This window comes from Rattus norvegicus, chromosome 10 (genome assembly GCF_021556685.1).
Source record: "Rattus norvegicus strain SHRSP/BbbUtx chromosome 10, alternate assembly SHRSP_T2T, whole genome shotgun sequence".
NCBI lineage: Eukaryota > Metazoa > Chordata > Mammalia > Rodentia > Muridae > Rattus > Rattus norvegicus.
The window spans coordinates 98502953-98521700 of NC_141543.1; the positions used below are offsets into that span (position 1 = coordinate 98502953).

Genomic DNA, 18748 nt, shown 5'->3' on the forward strand with positions numbered 1-18748 from the left:
TCTTGGTGGGGTTGGGGATTTAGCTCAGTGGTAGAGCGCTTGCCTAGCAAGCACAAGGCCTTGGGTTCGGTCCCCAGCTCCAAAAAAAAGAAAAAAAATTACATTTTAAAAAAGCCAGATGTGGGGTTGGGGATTTGGCTCAGTGGTAGAGCGCTTGCCTAGCAAGCACAAGGCCCTGGGTTCAGTTCCCAGCTCCGAAAAAAAGAAAAAAAAAAAAAAAGCCAGATGTGGTAGTGAGCGTCTGTGCTGGGGAGATGAGATGGGAGGTAGAGACCGAAACATTTGGAAGCTCCAGAGCCAGTAACCTGGACTATGTTGTTCAATGGAAAACAGATGACCCAGCAGGTAGGAGCGACAATGGCTTTCTGAAAGCCGTCTACTGACTCCACGTTCAATGTATGTATGTGCACACACGCACGCATACTTAAATAAAGATTATAAATTGTTCGAGCAACGGCATCCACGGTGGAAGACATCTTTTCACACAACCTGAAACTGTGTTCCTGGGCATGGCCACTCAGATTTAGCTCAGAGCAAATGATCTCTTACCCCTGTTTCACACTGACAAGGCAGAACTTTTGTCCTTCCCCCTGTTGCTCCTCCTCTGAGAGTTTGTCTGTGGCACTGGCTTCGAATACAACTACATATGACCCTATGCTGGGACAGGGCTCAGACAGTAGAGCTTGCCAGCATGCATGTAGTATTCTGCAGGAGCAAGCCAGAGCTCTAACCACTGAACCATCCCGCCAGTTCATATGCCAGACATCAGTAACTTTTCCTAAGCTTCCTTCTCCCTTGCTGCCCTCCACCCCCCCTTTTTTTCCTGCCTGTCTCTGCTATTTTTTTCTTCAAGAGCCTGCTGTGTGTAGCCCAGGGGTTCTGGTTACCCCCACAGCACTGTGAACTTTCTGGCGCATAGAGGGTTCTCATAGCTGCAGTTCTAGCACACCACGGGTATACATTCTAGACCCACAATCCCCAAGCATTAAACAAGACACAATGTGAAAGGGCCTTCCTGAAAGATTCAGTATAGGTCTTTACTTCCAGCACTTGAGGCAGAGGCAGAGGCAGGCAGATCTCTGTGAGTTCGAGGCCAGCTTGGTCTATAGAGAGTCCCAGGATAGCCAGGGCTGAACAGAGAAACCCCATCTTGAAAAAAAAAATTCATTTCAGAATGAGAGTAGAAAAAGTATTGTTCACATAGCTAAAACTAGAGAGGTGCTTCAACTAAGATGTGGCGAGTGCATGTGTGTGTGTGTGTGTGTGTGTGCGTGTGTGTGTGTGTGTGTGTGTGTGTGCGTTTGTGTACAACCTTGCTAGTCATTCCTCATCTTCTGCTTTTGACACAGTCTTACCGCTTACCGCTCTCCTATATAAGCCAGACAAGTTGGCCTTCAAGTTTCCAGGGACTCTTCTGTGTCCACCTCCCCTGTTACCATAGGAACACAGGGATCACAGATTCGAACCATCGTCCTTGGATATATGTAGGTTCTGGGGATTGGAACTTAGTTCTTTACACCTGCATGGCAAATTCTTTATGCCATCTCTCCAGTCTCAAGGTATGATTCCTGACGGCTCCACAAAAACTTTAAATTATAGTAGGCTGTTGTGAAACAGAGTTTGGGGAGAGGTTAGACGTGAATGAGAAGTCTACTGTGTTTACCAGAGCCAGAGGTAAGGTCTGTAAAAAGGGACTTTACATTTAAAAATTATGTGTGTGTGTGTGTGTGTGTGTGTGTGTGTGTGTGTGTGCGCGCGCGCGCGCGCATGCATGCGTGCATGCCCTGTGGTTCATGTGTTAAAGTCAGAGGAAAACCTAGGCATCAGTTCTTTCTTTCCCTGATGTGGGTTCTGGAGATCTAACAGAGGTCATCACGCCGGGGAGCAGGTACCTTTTTACCTGCTGAGACATCTTGTTGAGCCTAGAATAGAATTTTCTGAGTGTGAAACTCTGGTTTCATGCCCTCCATTTGCTGGATAAAGACACTGAGACTTGAGGGGAAAAAAAACCTCCAGATATTTCACCCAAAGACCACAGGTCCTTCACGCCAGCCCAGTGTTCTTTCTGCCACATTTACTTTCAAAATTAAACAGCAAAAGGGGGGCCTTTTTTTTTTAAAACACGGCTCAATGCTCAAGAATCGATTCACAATTGGGCTTTGTGTGGGAACAGGATGTTCCCCACCCAAGACTGGTGTCATATCTACAGCTGATAATTTCGTCCAGTAAATCTCTAACGTGGCCTGTAATCGGAGATTCGCGTTCTAAGTGCTGGAGAGAGGTACAGAAGCAAGGCTTCGGGAAAGGCAGCTTTAATTCAAACTCCGGATCAGATGTGAATGTCTGAATGTGAGTGCAACGAACCAAGAAAGGGTGCTTGTGTGTGTACACGTGTCTATGGGCATGTGTGTCTATGTGTTCATGTGTGTGCACGTACGTATACCCATATAATCCATCAGGTATTACTAGACTCAGCTTAGACCCTGGGAACGTTCCTTCTCCATTCTCCCTGTCACCGTACCCCCTTACTTCCCAGAGCCCAACCACTTAGCATAGCTTACTTACTTTCCACTTTCCTGATCACTTCTAAATCCAAGAGTCTAAATTGCTCTGTCCGTTGGACTTTCTTGCAAAATATTTGGAGGGATAAGGAGAGTTAGTTTTTAGATATATTCCTTGTTTTTTAATCAAAAAATGTATTTTATAGAATATACAAGCATGTGTGTGAATGTGTGTATAATTTCAGTGTTTCTCATTCCTCCTCCTCTTCTTCTTCCTCCTTTGAGACAGGGTTTCTCTGTGCAGCCATGGCAGTCTAGAAACTCACTGTATAGACCAATGTGATGGTTTGTATATGCTCAACCCAGGGAGGGGCACTAGTAGTAGTAGGTGTGGCCTTGTTGGAGTAGGTGTGTCACTGAATGTGGGCTTTAAGACCCTCAGCCTAGCTGCCTGGAATTGAGTATTCTGCTAGCAGCCTTCAGATGAAGATGTAGAACGAGAAGCTCCTCCTGCACCATGCCTGCCTGGAGGCTGCCATACTCCTGCCTTGATGATCACGGACTGAACCTCAGAACCTGTAAGCCAGCCCCAATTAAATGTTGTCCTCTATAAGACTTGCCTTGGTCATGGTGTCTGTTCACAGCAGTAAAACCCTAAGACAGGCCCTGAGCTTAAAACAACATTTATAAACCTTTCTTTTTCTTCCTTCCTTCTTTGTCTCTTTTCTTTTCTTTTTTCTTTCTTTGCTTTCAAGACATAGTTTCTTTGTGTAGCCTTGTCTTTCCTGGAACTCACTCTGTAGAACAGGTTGGCCTTGAACTCACAGAGATCTGCCTGCCTCTGCCTCCAGAGCACTGGGATTAAAGGTGTACACCACCACCTAGCCTCTTTCTTTATTTTCAGTGGTACATATAGTAATAGGGTTTATTTATTTGTTTGTTTGTTAGTTTCTTTCATTCTGCTGCCCCACCCCCTCTCCACACAGGGTTTCTCTGGCTGTCCTGGACCTAGTTCTGTAGACATGGCTGGCCTCAAACTCACAGAAATCTGTCTGCCTCTGCCTTCCAAGTGCTGGGATCAAAGGCATGAACTAGGTTATTAGCTTTTTATAAATGGACATAATACTTCATGTTAGTGTGATCAAGAAGCAGTCATTCTCTCTCTCTCTCTCTCTCTCTCCCTCCCTCCCTCCCTCCCTCTTTCTTTCTTTCTTTCTTTCTTTCTTTCTTTCTTTCTTTCTTTCTTTCTTTCTTTCTTTCTTTCCAGGGTTTTATTCTGTAGCCCAGGCAGACGGAGAACCTGTGGCAATCCTCCTCCCTCTGCTTCCCAAATGAAAAGTTCGTGCAGTAGCTGGTAATTCCCCAAAGGATATGCTAAGTGTGTGCCTCTGCCCCTAGAAACTGAGTATGACATGATGGAAACCAAGGTCTTTGCAGATGTAATTAAGCTAAGGATCTTTAGATGAGATCATCCTGGATTAAATGGATGGCCCTAGGTCCAATGACAAATGTCCTTGAAAGAGACAGATGATGGGAGGACACGAAGAGAGTCACTTGGGGACAGAGGCAAAGATTGGAGCTGCTCAGTTACAACCCATGACCTCCTCCTGCAGGAACCAGAAGCCAGAACAGAGCAGCAGTTTCCAAACTGTGGGTCACAGCCTCTTTGGAGGGTGGGGGTCGAATGACCTCTTCACAGGAATTATCTAAAACCCTCAGGAAACACAGATATTTATATTACAATTCATAACAGTAGCAAATTACAGTTATGAAGTAGCAACAAAAATAATGCTATAATTGGTGTCACTACAATATGAGGAACTGTATTAAAGGGTCATAGCATGAGGAAGCTTGAGAAGCACTGCTCTAGAGCCTCATCTTGATCTCAAGAACATGACAGAGACCTCTAGGGAAGAAGTGTAGGTGGAGCAGGTCAAGGCCCCAGAGCTTCGCTTTACCTGGACTGGGGCAGGGTCTGAGCACCCAGATTCTTAGAACTTCGAGGTTTAGCCACTGCTACTAGATAAAAACAGATAGGGAACCTGAAGCTCAGACATGATCAGCAATATATCCAATACTGTCCCCTTATCCCTAGGTCCAGGTGTTTAATCCACCATGCATAACTTCCTACCCTATTCTTAGATGAGATTTGACTATAGGAAAAAGTAGGTAAGAGACTGGAGAGCGCCTGGATCCTTTCTGCTGTAGTGACAAGAAGATACTATCTAGGAATCAGGGTCTAGACCTCTTTCAGCAGCTCCTCTGTAGACATTTCCTCTAAACTGAATCATTCCCTCTTAGAGGGAGAAGTCTGAGCAACTTGCACAACTCAGGAAACTCAAGAAACTTACAGCACTCAGGGAATCCAGAAAGTTACAAGATTCTGTAAAGAGAAATTGTAGAGAGGAGCCTTTTCTGCCACTGCAGCTGATAGCAAGCTATCTGTGGATCTTTTAGTGATGCAGCTTGAGAGAGCCATCACCCATGCTGGGATGGGCTTTTGGAAATGCAAGCTGCTTTTGAGTTATCTTCTAAGTAAGTCTTCATTCATAGTCCACAAGTAAAACCCAGTCAACCAAGAGATTTGGGTGAATCTCTTTCTTTAATCTTAGTCACCAGTGCTCTACCTGGTGTTTTTTTTTTTTTTCCGGAGCTGGGGACCGAACCCAGGGCCTTGCGCTTCCTAGGCAAGCGCTCTACCACTGAGCCAAATCCCCAGCCCCTCTACCTGGTGTTTGTTCTCCTTTCTCCAGGATAAGTCTGCTACAGCCTTAATTTTCCAGCCTCCATAATTAAGAAACCATTATTGTTTCAAAGCCACTCCGTCTATAGTTTTCTGTTACAGTAGTCTGAGTGGAGAAAGATACAATCCTTATCACAGGAGGTCAGGACATTTCACCTGAAATCCTGGTATAGTCACTTAAAGGAGATCCACAAGGTGGGATGGTGTTCATAACTGTCCTGTGGTGTCACCACCAGGCTACGGGTGTCAATTGCTGCTTTCAGAACGGAACACAGAAAGTGACAGATACTTGCCAACACCAGACTCACACAGACATGAAGCCCAAATAGCCAATGAGACAGGCTATCATGTGGTTTGCTCAGCTCTCGTCAAGCTCTGAAAGGCAGGCAGCTGCTGGCCCACCTGACCGTTTGTAACCCAGTAGTCAACTGTGCAGGAAACAAACTCAACAGGAGCATGGCCACTCAACAGGATGGAAGTTTCCTCTGGGGAGGGACAGGCCGGCTGAGCATCCCTGCTTTCTGGAAGCTGGTACCTATCTGGGTCTATACTTCAAGAGAAGGTTGTAGTTTTGTTTTGTTTTGTTTTAGACAGGGTTTCACTATGTGGCATTGGCTGTCTCTATGTAGACCAGGCTGGCCCAAAACTCGGAAGAGATCTGATTGTCTTTACCTCCTGAGTGCTGGGATAGGTTATGCCATCATGCCTAACCTCCAAGAGGACTGACAGTTATTACTAGAACACAAATTATTATTAGTGAGACACATGGTCGAGGTCACATAATAGTGTTCAGTGCCCACACTGAATAGACAATAGATAGCCACTTTCTCTATGGGCTGTTTGTTGAATGGCCTTTACCTGAGAACATCACTCAGGAGCCACCCAGAGATTTCACTTCCCTTGGCACTCACTGAACAGATACCTCTGGACACAGGATGGGTTCATGTTGAACACCCCCAAAAAAGTGACTTATAGGTATGTTTGGGTATGATGAAAGTAATACTTAGATACCTGCTGTTTGTCCTTCCTGGAACTTGTCAATTCCGGGCTGGGGGAGCTCTTCTCCTAGATGGGGCACTTGGGTGTTTTGTGTTCTGTTATTGCAATAATGAAGGACCAGACCTAGGGCCCAGATGACAGGAATTTGCTTAGTGTGATGCAGATGTCTAAAATGAGCAAGGTGTCATGCCTGCCGCTTTCTCCCTCCTCAGCATTTAGGGATTTGCTTGCCATCTTTGACATTCCTTGGCTTATAAGGCATGGCTCGGGAGTGATCATAGGCAATGTTCTCCTGTGGGGACACACCATCTTCCTTCTGTGCTGTTCTGTCTCTGTGTCCTCATATAAAGTCATACGGGCTCAAGGCTGACCCTAAGGACTCTAACTAACCCACCCATGACTTCTCCAGTTTCAGTTCACATACATAAATGCTACAAGGGAGACTTTGAGAGTTTATTACTCATGGTGACAGGGTGTCTCTTTATGTAGCCCTGGCTGTCCTGGAACTTACTATGTAGACCAGGGTGTCCTGAACTCGCAAAGATCTACTGGCCTCAGCCTCCCAACTGCATTATTGCACTGGCTTTAGACCTTTTCAGATGGGCACCATTAACCCCATACCAAGGAGGAATGTAATTGTTTCTCTTGTCATGTGACACAGTATCTATTTATTAGAAACAGCTTAAGGGAGGGAAGTTTTATTTTAGCTCACAGTTCAGACCGTCTCCATTCATCAAGATGGGAGCGGATACGTGGTGGGTGGCTCCTCCCAGATCGGCCAATCAAGAGGCAGAGAAAGTAGGCCAGACCCAGAAGTGGATATAACTCCACCCACTAGCGGTCTACTTTAATAGGTGAAGCCTCCATGTCTGTAAGGTTCCACAACCTCCTGCTGAACCCTGCCACCAGCTGAGCCGGTGGGCAACAGCTCATATTCAAACCAGACTGGAGAGATTAGTCAGTTATCCAAATTTCTAAGGTCTCTTCTACCACTCACCCACTTGATCTCGGACCTTCCAAATGCCACTCTACCTACAGGTGGCTCCTCTGGGTGATCCGGAAACTCTGCAAGCAGAAGTCTTGCCTGGAGGTATGCACTGAGTAACTCTAGCCCAGCAGTTGGCCTAGAGATGGCTGAGACTGTGTTCTTCTGACCAGGGCCTTCTCCATTTGTCCATGGTGAAATCTTTGGCTCTGGACTCTGCTGGTGTTCTCCGGGCCAGGCAGATGGTAGATTGAATGTTTGCTGTTAAAGCCCATCTATATAGAGCTGACCTGGTGCCAAGACTATTTCCCGAGGACTTGGCTCTCCAGTCCTTCCCCTTGGCACACCTGTAGATTAGGTCAGCAATACCTGGGGGCATTAGCATCTCACACCAGGACAAGCCTACAGAGGCAATGCTGAGGAATTAGGTAGACCGTGGGAAACTGTTCCCGAGTGGCTTTATCAAGCCCACATCTGGAAAGTGCAAAGAGAAGCCCACAGGAGATCTTGGCCCAGCTGCAGGAGAAACTCACATCTGGGAAGTAATACTATTAGCCACATTAGCTGAGATATAAAGTCTCCATGATTAATTACACCTCCAGTCAGAATCACAAAGGACAATAGCCAACAGGGGCTTGCCCTGCTTAATTGAAATGATAAGTTTTTTTGGGTTGGGGATTTAGCTCAGTGGTAGAGCGCTTGCCTAGGAAGCGCAAGGCCCTGGGTTCGGTCCCCAGCTCCGAAAAAAAGAACCAAGAAGAAAAAAAAAAAAAAAGAAATGATAAGTTTTTGATAGATGTTAAATATAAAAAGGCTGAATGGGAACCCCAGCTGGGAATTGCTATATTATATAATGATAATACTTAGCCCCAAAGCAGAGAGGAAGTAATGGGATACAAATTCCATGCTAGACTTTTTCCTCTCTACTTGCTGGAACTTTCCTCCAAGGTCACTCGAGGGTGATGGCTAATAGTGATTACCTTGACAGGCTCTCGATCACCTTGGAGGTGAATCTCTGGGCCTGTGTGTATGTGTAAGGAATTCTCTAGGGTAGGTTAATAGCGGTGGGAAGATCTCTTCTTCTAACTGCTGGATTGCACAAAAAGGAGAAGGCAGGGAGAGTACCGGCATCTGTCCTTCTCTTCCCAACTGCGGGATGCCACGTGACCAGCTGCTTCCTGGGCCTGCCACCATGTTTTCCCTGCGAGGTTGGAGGGAAGCTTTGTCTCCCACAGTTGTCTTTTCCAGCAGGGTCTTGCTGTGCAGTCCACACTGGTCTGGGACCTGTGATCCTCCTGCCTCAGCCTCTAGAATGCTGGGATCATTTTCCACCCATGGACGGGCCATTTCAAAGGGAAGAAAATTAGCCCAAATTTTAGTACAGGGTTTCTTGAACTTAAAATCCTACAAGAGGTACATGAACGCATTTTGGAGAATATATTCCTAAAGGAGGGCATGCTAAGCGATCCTATTTGTGTGAGATGTCCACGTCAAGGTACTTGACAGAGACGGACTGTAGATCAGAGGGTTCCCAGAAATGGAGTAGAGGTGGGAGATTGTAGTGACAGCTTCATAGATCCGTGAATATATTTTTAAAAGATCTATTTATTTATTATATACACAGTGTTCTGCATATATACATCAGAAGAGGGCATCAGATCCTACTATAGATGGTTGTGAGCCACCATATGGTTGCTGGGAATTGAACTCAGGACCTCTGGAAGAGCAGTCAGTGCTCTCAACCTCTGAGCCATCTCTCTAGCTCCCGTCAATATATTTAAAATTACATTTGGGGTTGGGGATTTAGCTCAGTGGTAGAGTGCTTGCCTAGCAACCGCAAGGCCCTGGGTTCGGTCCCCAGCTCCGAAAAAAAGAAAAAAAATTACATTTTAAAAAAGCCAGATGTGGGGTTGGGGATTTGGCTCAGTGGTAGAGTGCTTGCCTAGCAAGCACAAGGCCCTGGGTTCAGTTCCCAGCTCCGAAAAAAAGAAAAAAAATTACATTTTAAAAAAGCCAGATGTGGGGTTGGGGATTTGGCTCAGTGGTAGAGCGCTTGCCTAGCAAGCACAAGGCCCTGGGTTCAGTTCCCAGCTCCGAAAAAAAGAAAAAAAAATTACATTTTATCTGTCTGTCTGTCTGTCTGTCTGTCTATCTGTTTATCTAGCTATCTATTGTGTGTGTATGTAGAGTGTGTGTGTGTGTGTGTGTGTGTGTGTGTGTGTGTGTACACATGTACACGTGAGCCATGGTGTAAGCGTGGAAACCAGAGGACAATTTGCAGGAAGTGATTCTATTTTTCCATCAGTGCGGGCCCCAGGGATCAAACTCAGAACATCAGGCCTCGTAGCAAACACCTTTACCTACTGAGCCATCTCCCTGGCTAAATGTATGACTCAAGCAGTCTCCTCAAAATGAGTGAATCCTCGGGTCCGAGATCTGTAGTTCACAAAATCGGGAGCTCTTGAGCATACGTACTTGAGTGCTAAGTGACGACCTGACTTAAAAGGTCAGCTGCCATAAGTCAGTTTACAAAAAAAAAAAAAAAAAAAAAAAAAGAGAAGAACAAGCCGAAGTGGAAGTCGTGGCTGGAAGGGTCAATTCTTGCTTTGTTAGCAGTTAGCACCCAAAGTGCTATTTTTAAGGCCTTTGCTCTCGGCACCAGAATGTACCGCAAACACAGCGATTTATGCTGTTCCCCTGCAAAGCGACTCGGTTAGAACAAGTTGTCTCTTAAGTTCTGTCTGGCACATAGAAAGCTAGAGGACAAAAGTCCTCGTGGTGGGGGTGTCTCAGATGCGCTCTACACCTGTCCCAGTTAAAATTTAGGGCTAGGAACATTCAAGACTCACCATGCTGAGAAGAGTGTGAGAATGGGGATTTTGGATAACACCAGGAAAGAATTTAATGCTCCACGAAGTCCACTACTGATGATTTCTATGGGCCAGGGAAAAGGCCAGGAAAAAATAAAACTAAAAGGGCCACTTTAGTGGCTGGGAGGAGTGGGGCTCAGAAAAGAGCCAACAATGGAAGAAAGGGAAAACAGCAAAGGAACCATGGGGTAAAGATAGATTCCAGAGGGCTGGAGAGATGGCTCAGCGGTTAAGAGCGCTGACTGCTCCCCCCCCCCCAGAGATCCTGAGTTCAAATCCCAGCAACCACATGGTGACTCACAACCATCTGTAATGGAATCTGATGCCCCCTTCTGGTGTGTGTGAAGACAGTGTACTCAAATACATTAGGTAAATAAATCATTAAAAAAAAGAGATCGATTCCAGAGCCGGTGCCAAGCACGTCATATATACAATTTCATTTAATCCTTGGGACGTCATAATGAAAACGGGATTGGATCCTTGTTTGTGGTTCCTGGGATTGTACTCCTAAACACTCCCTCATCTGTGTTAATGAGGTGGATTGAGTTGGAGCCCTTCTATAAAATAAGGCTGGTTGTCAGAGCAACAAAGTGACAGAACATCTCAGCCACTGGTCTCTGGGAAAGAGGAGTTTGGAGAGCCAGATCTTTAAAAACTTTGAAACTATAAGCCTGGCGGTCAAGAGGGAACCCAAGGTTGCTTTTGTCAGGTGTGTTGTTACAACAAGACAAGTGGCACAGGTATTCTCCTCTGGAAGGAGAATAGGCAAGCTTTGGGGATTATATCGCTATCCTCCTCCCAGATGAAATATCAGTAAAATGCTTTAAAAATTTGAATATAGTAAGCAGAGAGGTCCTAAGCCTTGGATTGCTTCCTTGCCCATCAACCATGTGTAAAGCAGCACAAACCCTTCACCAGATTCTAGCCATATACTCTTGGGCATCCTGGTCTTTAGAACTGTAACCAAACTACTTCTTCCTCTTCTTTTTTGAAAATATTATTTATTTAATGTATATGAGTACACTGTAGCTGTCTTCAGACACACCAAAGAGGACATCAGATCCCATTACAGATGGTTGTGAGCCACCATGTGGTTGCTGGAATTTGAACTCAGGACCTCTGGAAGAGCAGTCCGTGCTCTTAACCACTGAGTCATCTCTCCAGCCCCAGTCCAAAACTTCCATTGTTTATAAATTAACTGCGCTGTGGTCCTCTGCTATAGCATAAGAAAATGAAGTAAGGTAGGCACCACCCTGAGACCCGAAGGAACAGATTGCCAAAACTTGGCATAACGTTGAATTTAAGTTCTAAGGTTTCTTAGAGATGCTGAATCAGACACGCGGCATTTGGAATGAGGTTAAACCAGAAGAGAAGAAAGAACATATTTTTTGGTAACTCTTTGCAGCGCAAATGGCTTTAGTTTCCGAAGCATCTTGATGAGGCTGCAGAGGGTTTTGAGAATCTAGGAACTGGGGCTGTCATCAGAATCACACTTCTGCCTCTCTCCCCTACTCACACTGCAGACTGAAAAGCAATATGCACACAAACAAACTTCCAGAATGCCACTAGTGGATGTCAGCCACCTGCCGGAGGCACATGCTTGCCTTGAGGCCCAGGCCCTGCAACTCTCATGCAGATCAATAGGGTGAAAGCAGAAGGAACCCCTTCTCCAATGCTGTGATGGTTAGTTTCCTTCATTTTTTTAGAGATTTATCTTTCATTATTTTTCTTTGTGTGTATGCTAGGAATGGAATGTGGGTCCTCTGGAAGAGCAGTAGAATTTTAACTGCCAAGCCATCTCTCCAGCCTCATTAGTTTTATGGTTCACCTGACACAACCTAGAATCAGATACGAAGAGAGTCTCAATGGAAGAACTGTCCAGATCCGGTTGGCCTGGGATCACGCCAACTCTGGGTGGTGTCATCCCCTAGACTGCAGGAAAAAGCAAGCACTTCAGTCTGCATGCATCTGTCTCTCTCTCTCCTCTCCACTGCAGATCTTCTAGGACAACTGCTTCAAGTTTCCGCCACTGGGATTGCTCAAGCACAAAACCTCTTTCTCCTCTAAGTTCCTTTTGGGATACTTTTATCGCAGATACAGAAACCAAACCAGGATAAACGTTTACTATATGCCAAGGACCAAGGTTGCTGTCTTGCCTTGGTAGCATCTCATTTCATTTCTCTGTTCACGCCTCGGAAGGGAAGACAGACACAGGATGATGAAGTGTGGTGGGCGTGGCCATCCTGGTGTCCTCATAGAGCCAGGCCCTCTTCAGGTGAGAACAGAAAATGTGAGCTCTAGATTATCTTTGGCACGGATCCCTCTACAACAAGCTGAACTCTACAAGACTAGTCTGCCCCGATTGCCTGCCTCTTCCCTCCCTCCCTCCCCACTTTCTTCCTACAAACTCATGTCTAGAGGTGACCACTAAGAACTGCCTTTCTTCCCTTCTGTCCCTCCCTCCTCTCCTTCCTTTCTTCCCTTCCTCTCTCTTCTCACTTTTTTTCTATACTAGGGATGGAACCAGGGTCTCTGCACACACCACACATGACAAATGCTATGTTACGGGGACACACACAGCCCCATCATAGACTCTAACGGCATTAGCATTACCCAGACCCTGGTGATGGCACAGCTCCGGGTCCAGCAGTCCAGCAGCTGCTGGGGACCCTTCAGTATCTCTCCCTTGCTGACTTCCTATGCCTGGGTCCCAAGATTCTCACAGGGGACCCCTGCGGCCATGGACGCATCTCTCTTTCCCCACATTGAGCAAAGTGTGACCCCTATTATTACCCAGGAGTCACCGGGAACCCAGTCATTCAGTCAGAAACAGATTGGGGGAGGGGCAACCACCACCACCACCACAACACAATAACAAATTAACTTAACTACTTATCCCACCACGGGGCAGCCGTTCCAGTGTGGCCCTTTGACGGTAACTGAGTCTCTCAAATACTCTTAAAACCACCGAGATGCAGACCCAGTCGAAGATATTTTAGTTTGAGAGAGCGGAGAGGTTCAGAAGGGTGCAGCTAAGGACGGCAGTATTCACTCATCTGGAGTCTCTGTCCCCTTTCGGGGGGCCTGTCCTTAGCGTTTAATCTCTCACCCCTGACAGTCACTGGAAAAGTTAGACATCTCTCTTTGTTCTCTGCTCTCTCCCTTAAGAGTGGAGTCAACAGACGTTTTAGATTTGCTGTGAATGATGAACCAGCTGTCAAGGATGCTTTGCCAGGGAGACTATAATCCAGGGACCTGGAGAGCAAGTTTTAAGAGTCACCTCAGTCCAAGGAGAAAGTCCTAAATCACATTGCATCTAAAGATCCTTTCTGCTCCAGCACATGCTCCACTGTACGTGAAGGGCACACACTGCCAGGACAGCCTCGTGGGACTAATTTTATTTATTTGTGCATGTGTGTGTGTGTGTGCGCGCATGTGCGTGCAAGACCACATTCACCTTACATGGGTGCCAGGAACGGATTTCAGGTGTTCTACGAGAATGGCAAATGCTCTTACGGCTGAGCCCCGTGTGACCCTTCTTGCTTGCTATTCAAGTTCAAAATCCAAACCTGCCCACTAAGATGACTAAGCTCTACGATCAGATGTATACTTTTACACTCGCTAGGATGACAGGAAGAGAAATATCCTTCATACGCCAACAAGAAAGCCAAGATCAAAAGGCAGCGGGGAGTTGGAGGGACGCTCGGAGGTCAAGAGCCCTCCATACTCTTGCAGAGGAACCGAGTTTAGTTCCCGGCATCCATACGGCAGCTCACAACCATCTGAAATGCCAGTTCTAGAGGATCCAGTGTACATTGTGGTCTGTACATAAACACAGGCAAAACACACATACATATAAAATAAGTCTAGAAACAAAACCACAAAGCCGCCAACAAGCAAACAAAACCCAAACCATCACACTACTACCAACAAAACAACAGTCCTTCCCCCTCTTTCTCTTTCTCCCTTCCTCCCTCCCTCCCTTCTTTTTTGAGACAGGGTTTCTCTATGTAGACCAGGCTGGCCTTGAACTCACAGAGATCTGCCTGACCCTGCCTCCTGAGTGCTGGGATTAAAAGGTAAGCCACTGTGCCCAGCACGCCCTCCACTTTCTTGACTAGGGAACTCCATTTATTCCTTTCCTCCCCTGCTTAGTCTTGGAAGCGCATCTGAAATTTAAAAGACACACTTTCCTACACACGGCTAGCTTGCATCTCTGGCCAGGTACAGTTGGAATTGGTTAGAGCTACAGGGGCAGCCCTGAGAAGGCCAATAAACATACTATTTTCTCTGTGTACAGTCATCACGGAAGCCAAGGTTAGGAAGCAACACACTGAATGATCAGGCAGGAGAACCAGACGCACCCCTGGTCAACACCATCTGCATTGTCTGGGGTCTCTACACTTGTCTTTGAGGCTGCCCAGGGTGGACCAGTTCTGCAGGGTGGGAGTGAGGATGGTTCTCATTTCCCCTGGAACTGCCACCTCAGCTCTACAGATAGGTCTCTTGGCCCGTGCCCTCTGCACAGTCCCTTTTCCCTTCACTGGGATCTTCACCTTGAAATCTTGGCTGAGCATCAGAGGGTGGGGATGGAAATCTTGGCAGAAGCGAGAAGCTGCGTATCAGCCTCATAGTGAGGGCAGACTGTGTAGAGCTCATTCTCACCCTCTCTGCTATTTTGCTGGCACTGATGGACCTGGGCATGTGACTTGGCACCAAGAGCTTTCTGAATTCCATGGACAGCCAGGACACTGTGTCTGTGTTGCTTAGTGTAGGTGCTCTCCTTGATCCCCCAAATTGTGTGTGTGTGTGTGTGTGTATGTGTGTATGTGTGTGTATGTATGTGTGTATGTATATGTGTATGTGTGTGTATGTATGTGTGTATGTGTGTGTATGTATGTGTGTGTATGTATGTGTGTATGTATATGTGTATGTGTGTGTATGTATGTGTGTATGTATATGTGTATGTGTGTGTATGTGTGTGTATGTGTGTATGTATATGTGTATGTGTGTGTATGTGTGTGTATGTGTGTATGTGTGTATATGTGTGTGTATGTGTGTGTGTGTGTATGTGTGTATATGTGTGTGTATGTGTATGTGTGTATATGTGTGTGTATGTGTATGTATGTATATGTGTGTATGTATGTATATGTGTATGTGTGTGTATGTATATGTGTATGTGTGTGTATGTGTGTATATATGCGTGTATATATATATGTGTACATACACACACCCACGTATACACATACCCAGGTGGAGGCTAGTTGTCCACACTGGGTGTCCTCTTTGACACCTTACTGAACGTGGTGCTCACTGATCATCTCTACTGGTGTTCTGGGGCCTTACCTACTTCCTAAGGCGTGGGAAAGAAGCATTTTACCAAGAAGCCATCTCTCTGCTCCAGTTAAAAAGATCCCACAACAGCCCTGCTTTCCAGACCCGCTAGTTGACATAAGAGCGAAACTTGAGGGGCTGGAAGGATAGTCCAATGGTTATGGGCATTTGTGCTCAGCCCTCACTCCAGGCAGCTCATAGCTGTATATGCAAGTCCAGCTTTAAGAGATCTGACACTTCCTTCTGGCCATCTAAGGTGTCTGTGTGCTCGAGTGCACACACACACACACACACACACACACACACACACACACACACAGAGAGAGAGAGAGAGAGAGAGAGAGAGAGAGAGAGAGAGAGAGAAACACATGAATAAAAACTAAAAAGTTATAAAAGGATGAAACTGGGTCTAAGAGGTTTGGGGAGCTGCTGCTCAGGCTGTGGATTTGAGTAGGAAACAGGAACCCTGCAGGATGAGAATCAAGCGGATCCTTAGGCCAGGTCATCAGCTGATCCTGAGTCCCTCCAAAACCCAGTTAGTGGTGGCAAGAGGTCTGTCAGGCAGGAGCCAGCCAGTGGAAAATTCCCAGCTCTGGTCACCTTAATGGGTGGCATTCCCTGTTGTGTGGCTCAGAGGCTTCCAGGGGGAAGTGGGAAAAGTGACAGAAAGCTTCAGTCCCCTCCTTTGGCCTGTGACAGTGTGTGGGACAATAGACTGGTAGAAAGGCATGCCTCCAAAAAACATGGTCTGGATTTATCAGCATGGGGTGGGGGATATACCCTGTGAAAAGGCTCCCCAATTCCCCAACAACTACAGATCTCCCCACCCCTATTACCAGCTTCTGCCCATGGTGTCTTGGCTTATGATGATTCAAGGATTGATTGCAGAGCTGCAAGAGTAAGCCCGTAAGTCTCACACTAAGAGGAAAAATATCTCTGATTCACAACTGGTAGTTTAATGGCGACAGATCCATTCTCTTCCATGGCACTTGCTAGGAAATTACGACTACTGGAAAGAAAAACAAAGCCCTCAGCCTTCCCTCATTCTTTTGACAACTGTTGGGAGAGCATCTGTGCGGAGCCGCTGTGAAAGTAGCTGGTGAGATCCGAGAATGGAGAAGCCTTAGCTTTCGTCTCTGAGCACTCAGCTTGAGTGAAGGTATGAGCTAGCATAAGCCGGTGTGACCTAAAACAATCAGCAGAACTCGGCGAGATCTCCAGCCTTTAATGAGGTAGGCCGGCATCTGCTAAAACCAAGTAAGGCTTTCCCAACCAAACAAATTCCCAAATAGGCAGATAAAGATCTAAACCACAGGGCAGTCCAGTTTGTAACAGACAAGAACTCACATTGAAATTTCTTTATGTACTTGTGTGTGTGTGTGCGCGTGCGTGTCTGTGTGTGTGTGTGTGTGTGTGTGTGTGTTAGAGGACAACTTGTGAGGGTCTGTCTGTACTCCTACTACCATGTGGGGTCTTAGGCCTTGAACTCAGGGCCTCGGGGCTTGGCTGCAATCACCTTTAACTGCACAACCATCTCAGTGGCCTGGAGTTTTACTTTTGAAGGGTTTATGCATGGTATCTTCCATCAGCTCGAATGAGTGTGAGAGAAGAGCGTCAAGGTCCACGTGTTAGAGCTCAAGGACAAATCTGGGCCCCGTTAATCACACCGCGATTGGCTGCCTGTAGCTGAACAACAAAAATAGCCCCGCATTGGTAGTCATCCCAGGGCTGGGACACTCACTGTTCACAAGCGGGCCACTCAAGTTCCATCAGCAGCCATTAATAAGAGACTAACGGGATATAAATAATGACTGGCATCAACAGTGACACAAAGGATAAGCGGCGAGGCAGAGGGTGGACTGAGAGGGGACAAGCCGGAGGGGAAGATGGTCTCCTTCATGCATTCCCAGCCAAGAAAAGCTGCCCTCGGGAAGGTGCCTGCTATTTTAGGAGGACGGTTTCTGGGCCAGCACAAACCATCAAAGTTTGGAGGCTTGATTGAGGATTTCCTTTATGTTAAAACCAAAGACAGAAATGTAGCGCTGTCTGCGTCCTCACACAGACAGGCATTCAGAGAGGCCAATGTGATGAATGCTTAGCCCCAGGAACCCTGATGTCACGGGGCATGGGGGGCGGGGCGGGGCGGGGCGGATCCAGTTGGGAGGATAAGGAAGAACAAGTACAAACAGAGGGCGGCTTGGGGACTCCATTTTGAACTGGCCTTAAAGAACCCAGAGATGGAGAGAAGGTTTGGTGGTTAAGATCATTGGCCGATCTTCCAGAGGAATCGGGATCTGGGTTCAATTCCCAGTAGCCCTGTGGCAGCTTGCAATCATCCCTAATGGGTCCAGGGGGATCTGGTGCCCTCTTTAGGCCTCTGCAGGCACTGCGCGCATCTGGTGTACAGAAAACATCCGCATCCATTTTTAAAGAAAATTAATGTTAACTAGTGAGATGGTGAGACCAAACCAAATGAACATAAAAGTCACATGAAGTGTCCTAGGAAAGGAAGTGCTTCATCAATCACAGTGGAATGAACGAACGAACGAACGAACGAACGAATGAACGAATTGCTTCAATTATGACTACTTACCTCAGACTCTTTGTAGTAGCGTTCTGGAATTTCGTCACAGGCGATATCGATGAAGCATACTTCTCTCTCGAGGTCTTTGGCTTCACTGTCAAAAATCTGAAAGGACAGAGCAGCACATCCAAGATTAGCAGATGAAATCTTGCTGAGCGCCGGTAGTTAGGATATCCGTGCCTAGGGCAGCAGGCACCTGACAGGGCACCTTCCCATGGCCCTACCCACACCCGCTGGCTTTGCCTGCCGCAGAATGTGCGAGAACCTTGACAGGCTCTTTCTTATTCCTCACTTAGGTTGTGTGGTATCAGAGGCAGGTGTAGGATCTGTCATCGCACGCTGAGGGGAAGATGAAGAAGTGGGCTGTTTTTAGAAGTTCAAGAAAGAGGAAACAAATCTTTTCCAAAAAGCTCTTCCAAAAATTGGAGACTGCTGGGTTTTGGCAGCTCATCTGGGCAGAGGCTGGGAGGGTCTGGGGAGAGCTGAGACAAAAAAAAAAAAAAAAAAAAAAAAAAAAGCAGAGACACAGCCCAAGATTAGAGGAGAAGGGTACAAGGGCCTTTTCGTTAATTTAAAAAAAAAAAGGTTATTGCATTTATGTGTGTGTGTGCGGTGTGTGTGTGCGTATGTGGTGTGTGTGTGTGTGTGTGTGTGCGTATGTGTGTGTGTGCGGTGTGTGTGTGCGTATGTGGTGTGTGTGTGTGTGTGTGTGTGTGCGTATGTGTGTGTGTG

The 18748-nt window shown here is 46.5% G+C and overlaps 1 protein-coding gene across 2 annotated transcripts in view; it reads right to left on the reverse strand.

Moving 5' to 3' along the window:
• Positions 1-18748, reverse strand: part of Pitpnc1 (phosphatidylinositol transfer protein, cytoplasmic 1) — a 264927-nt gene that overhangs the window by 26795 nt on the left and 219384 nt on the right. For both annotated transcript variants that reach the window (NM_001427418.1, NM_001427419.1), the window contains 1 exon segment: positions 18026-18121. In NM_001427418.1, coding sequence (NP_001414347.1) covers positions 18026-18121 — 96 coding nt within the window.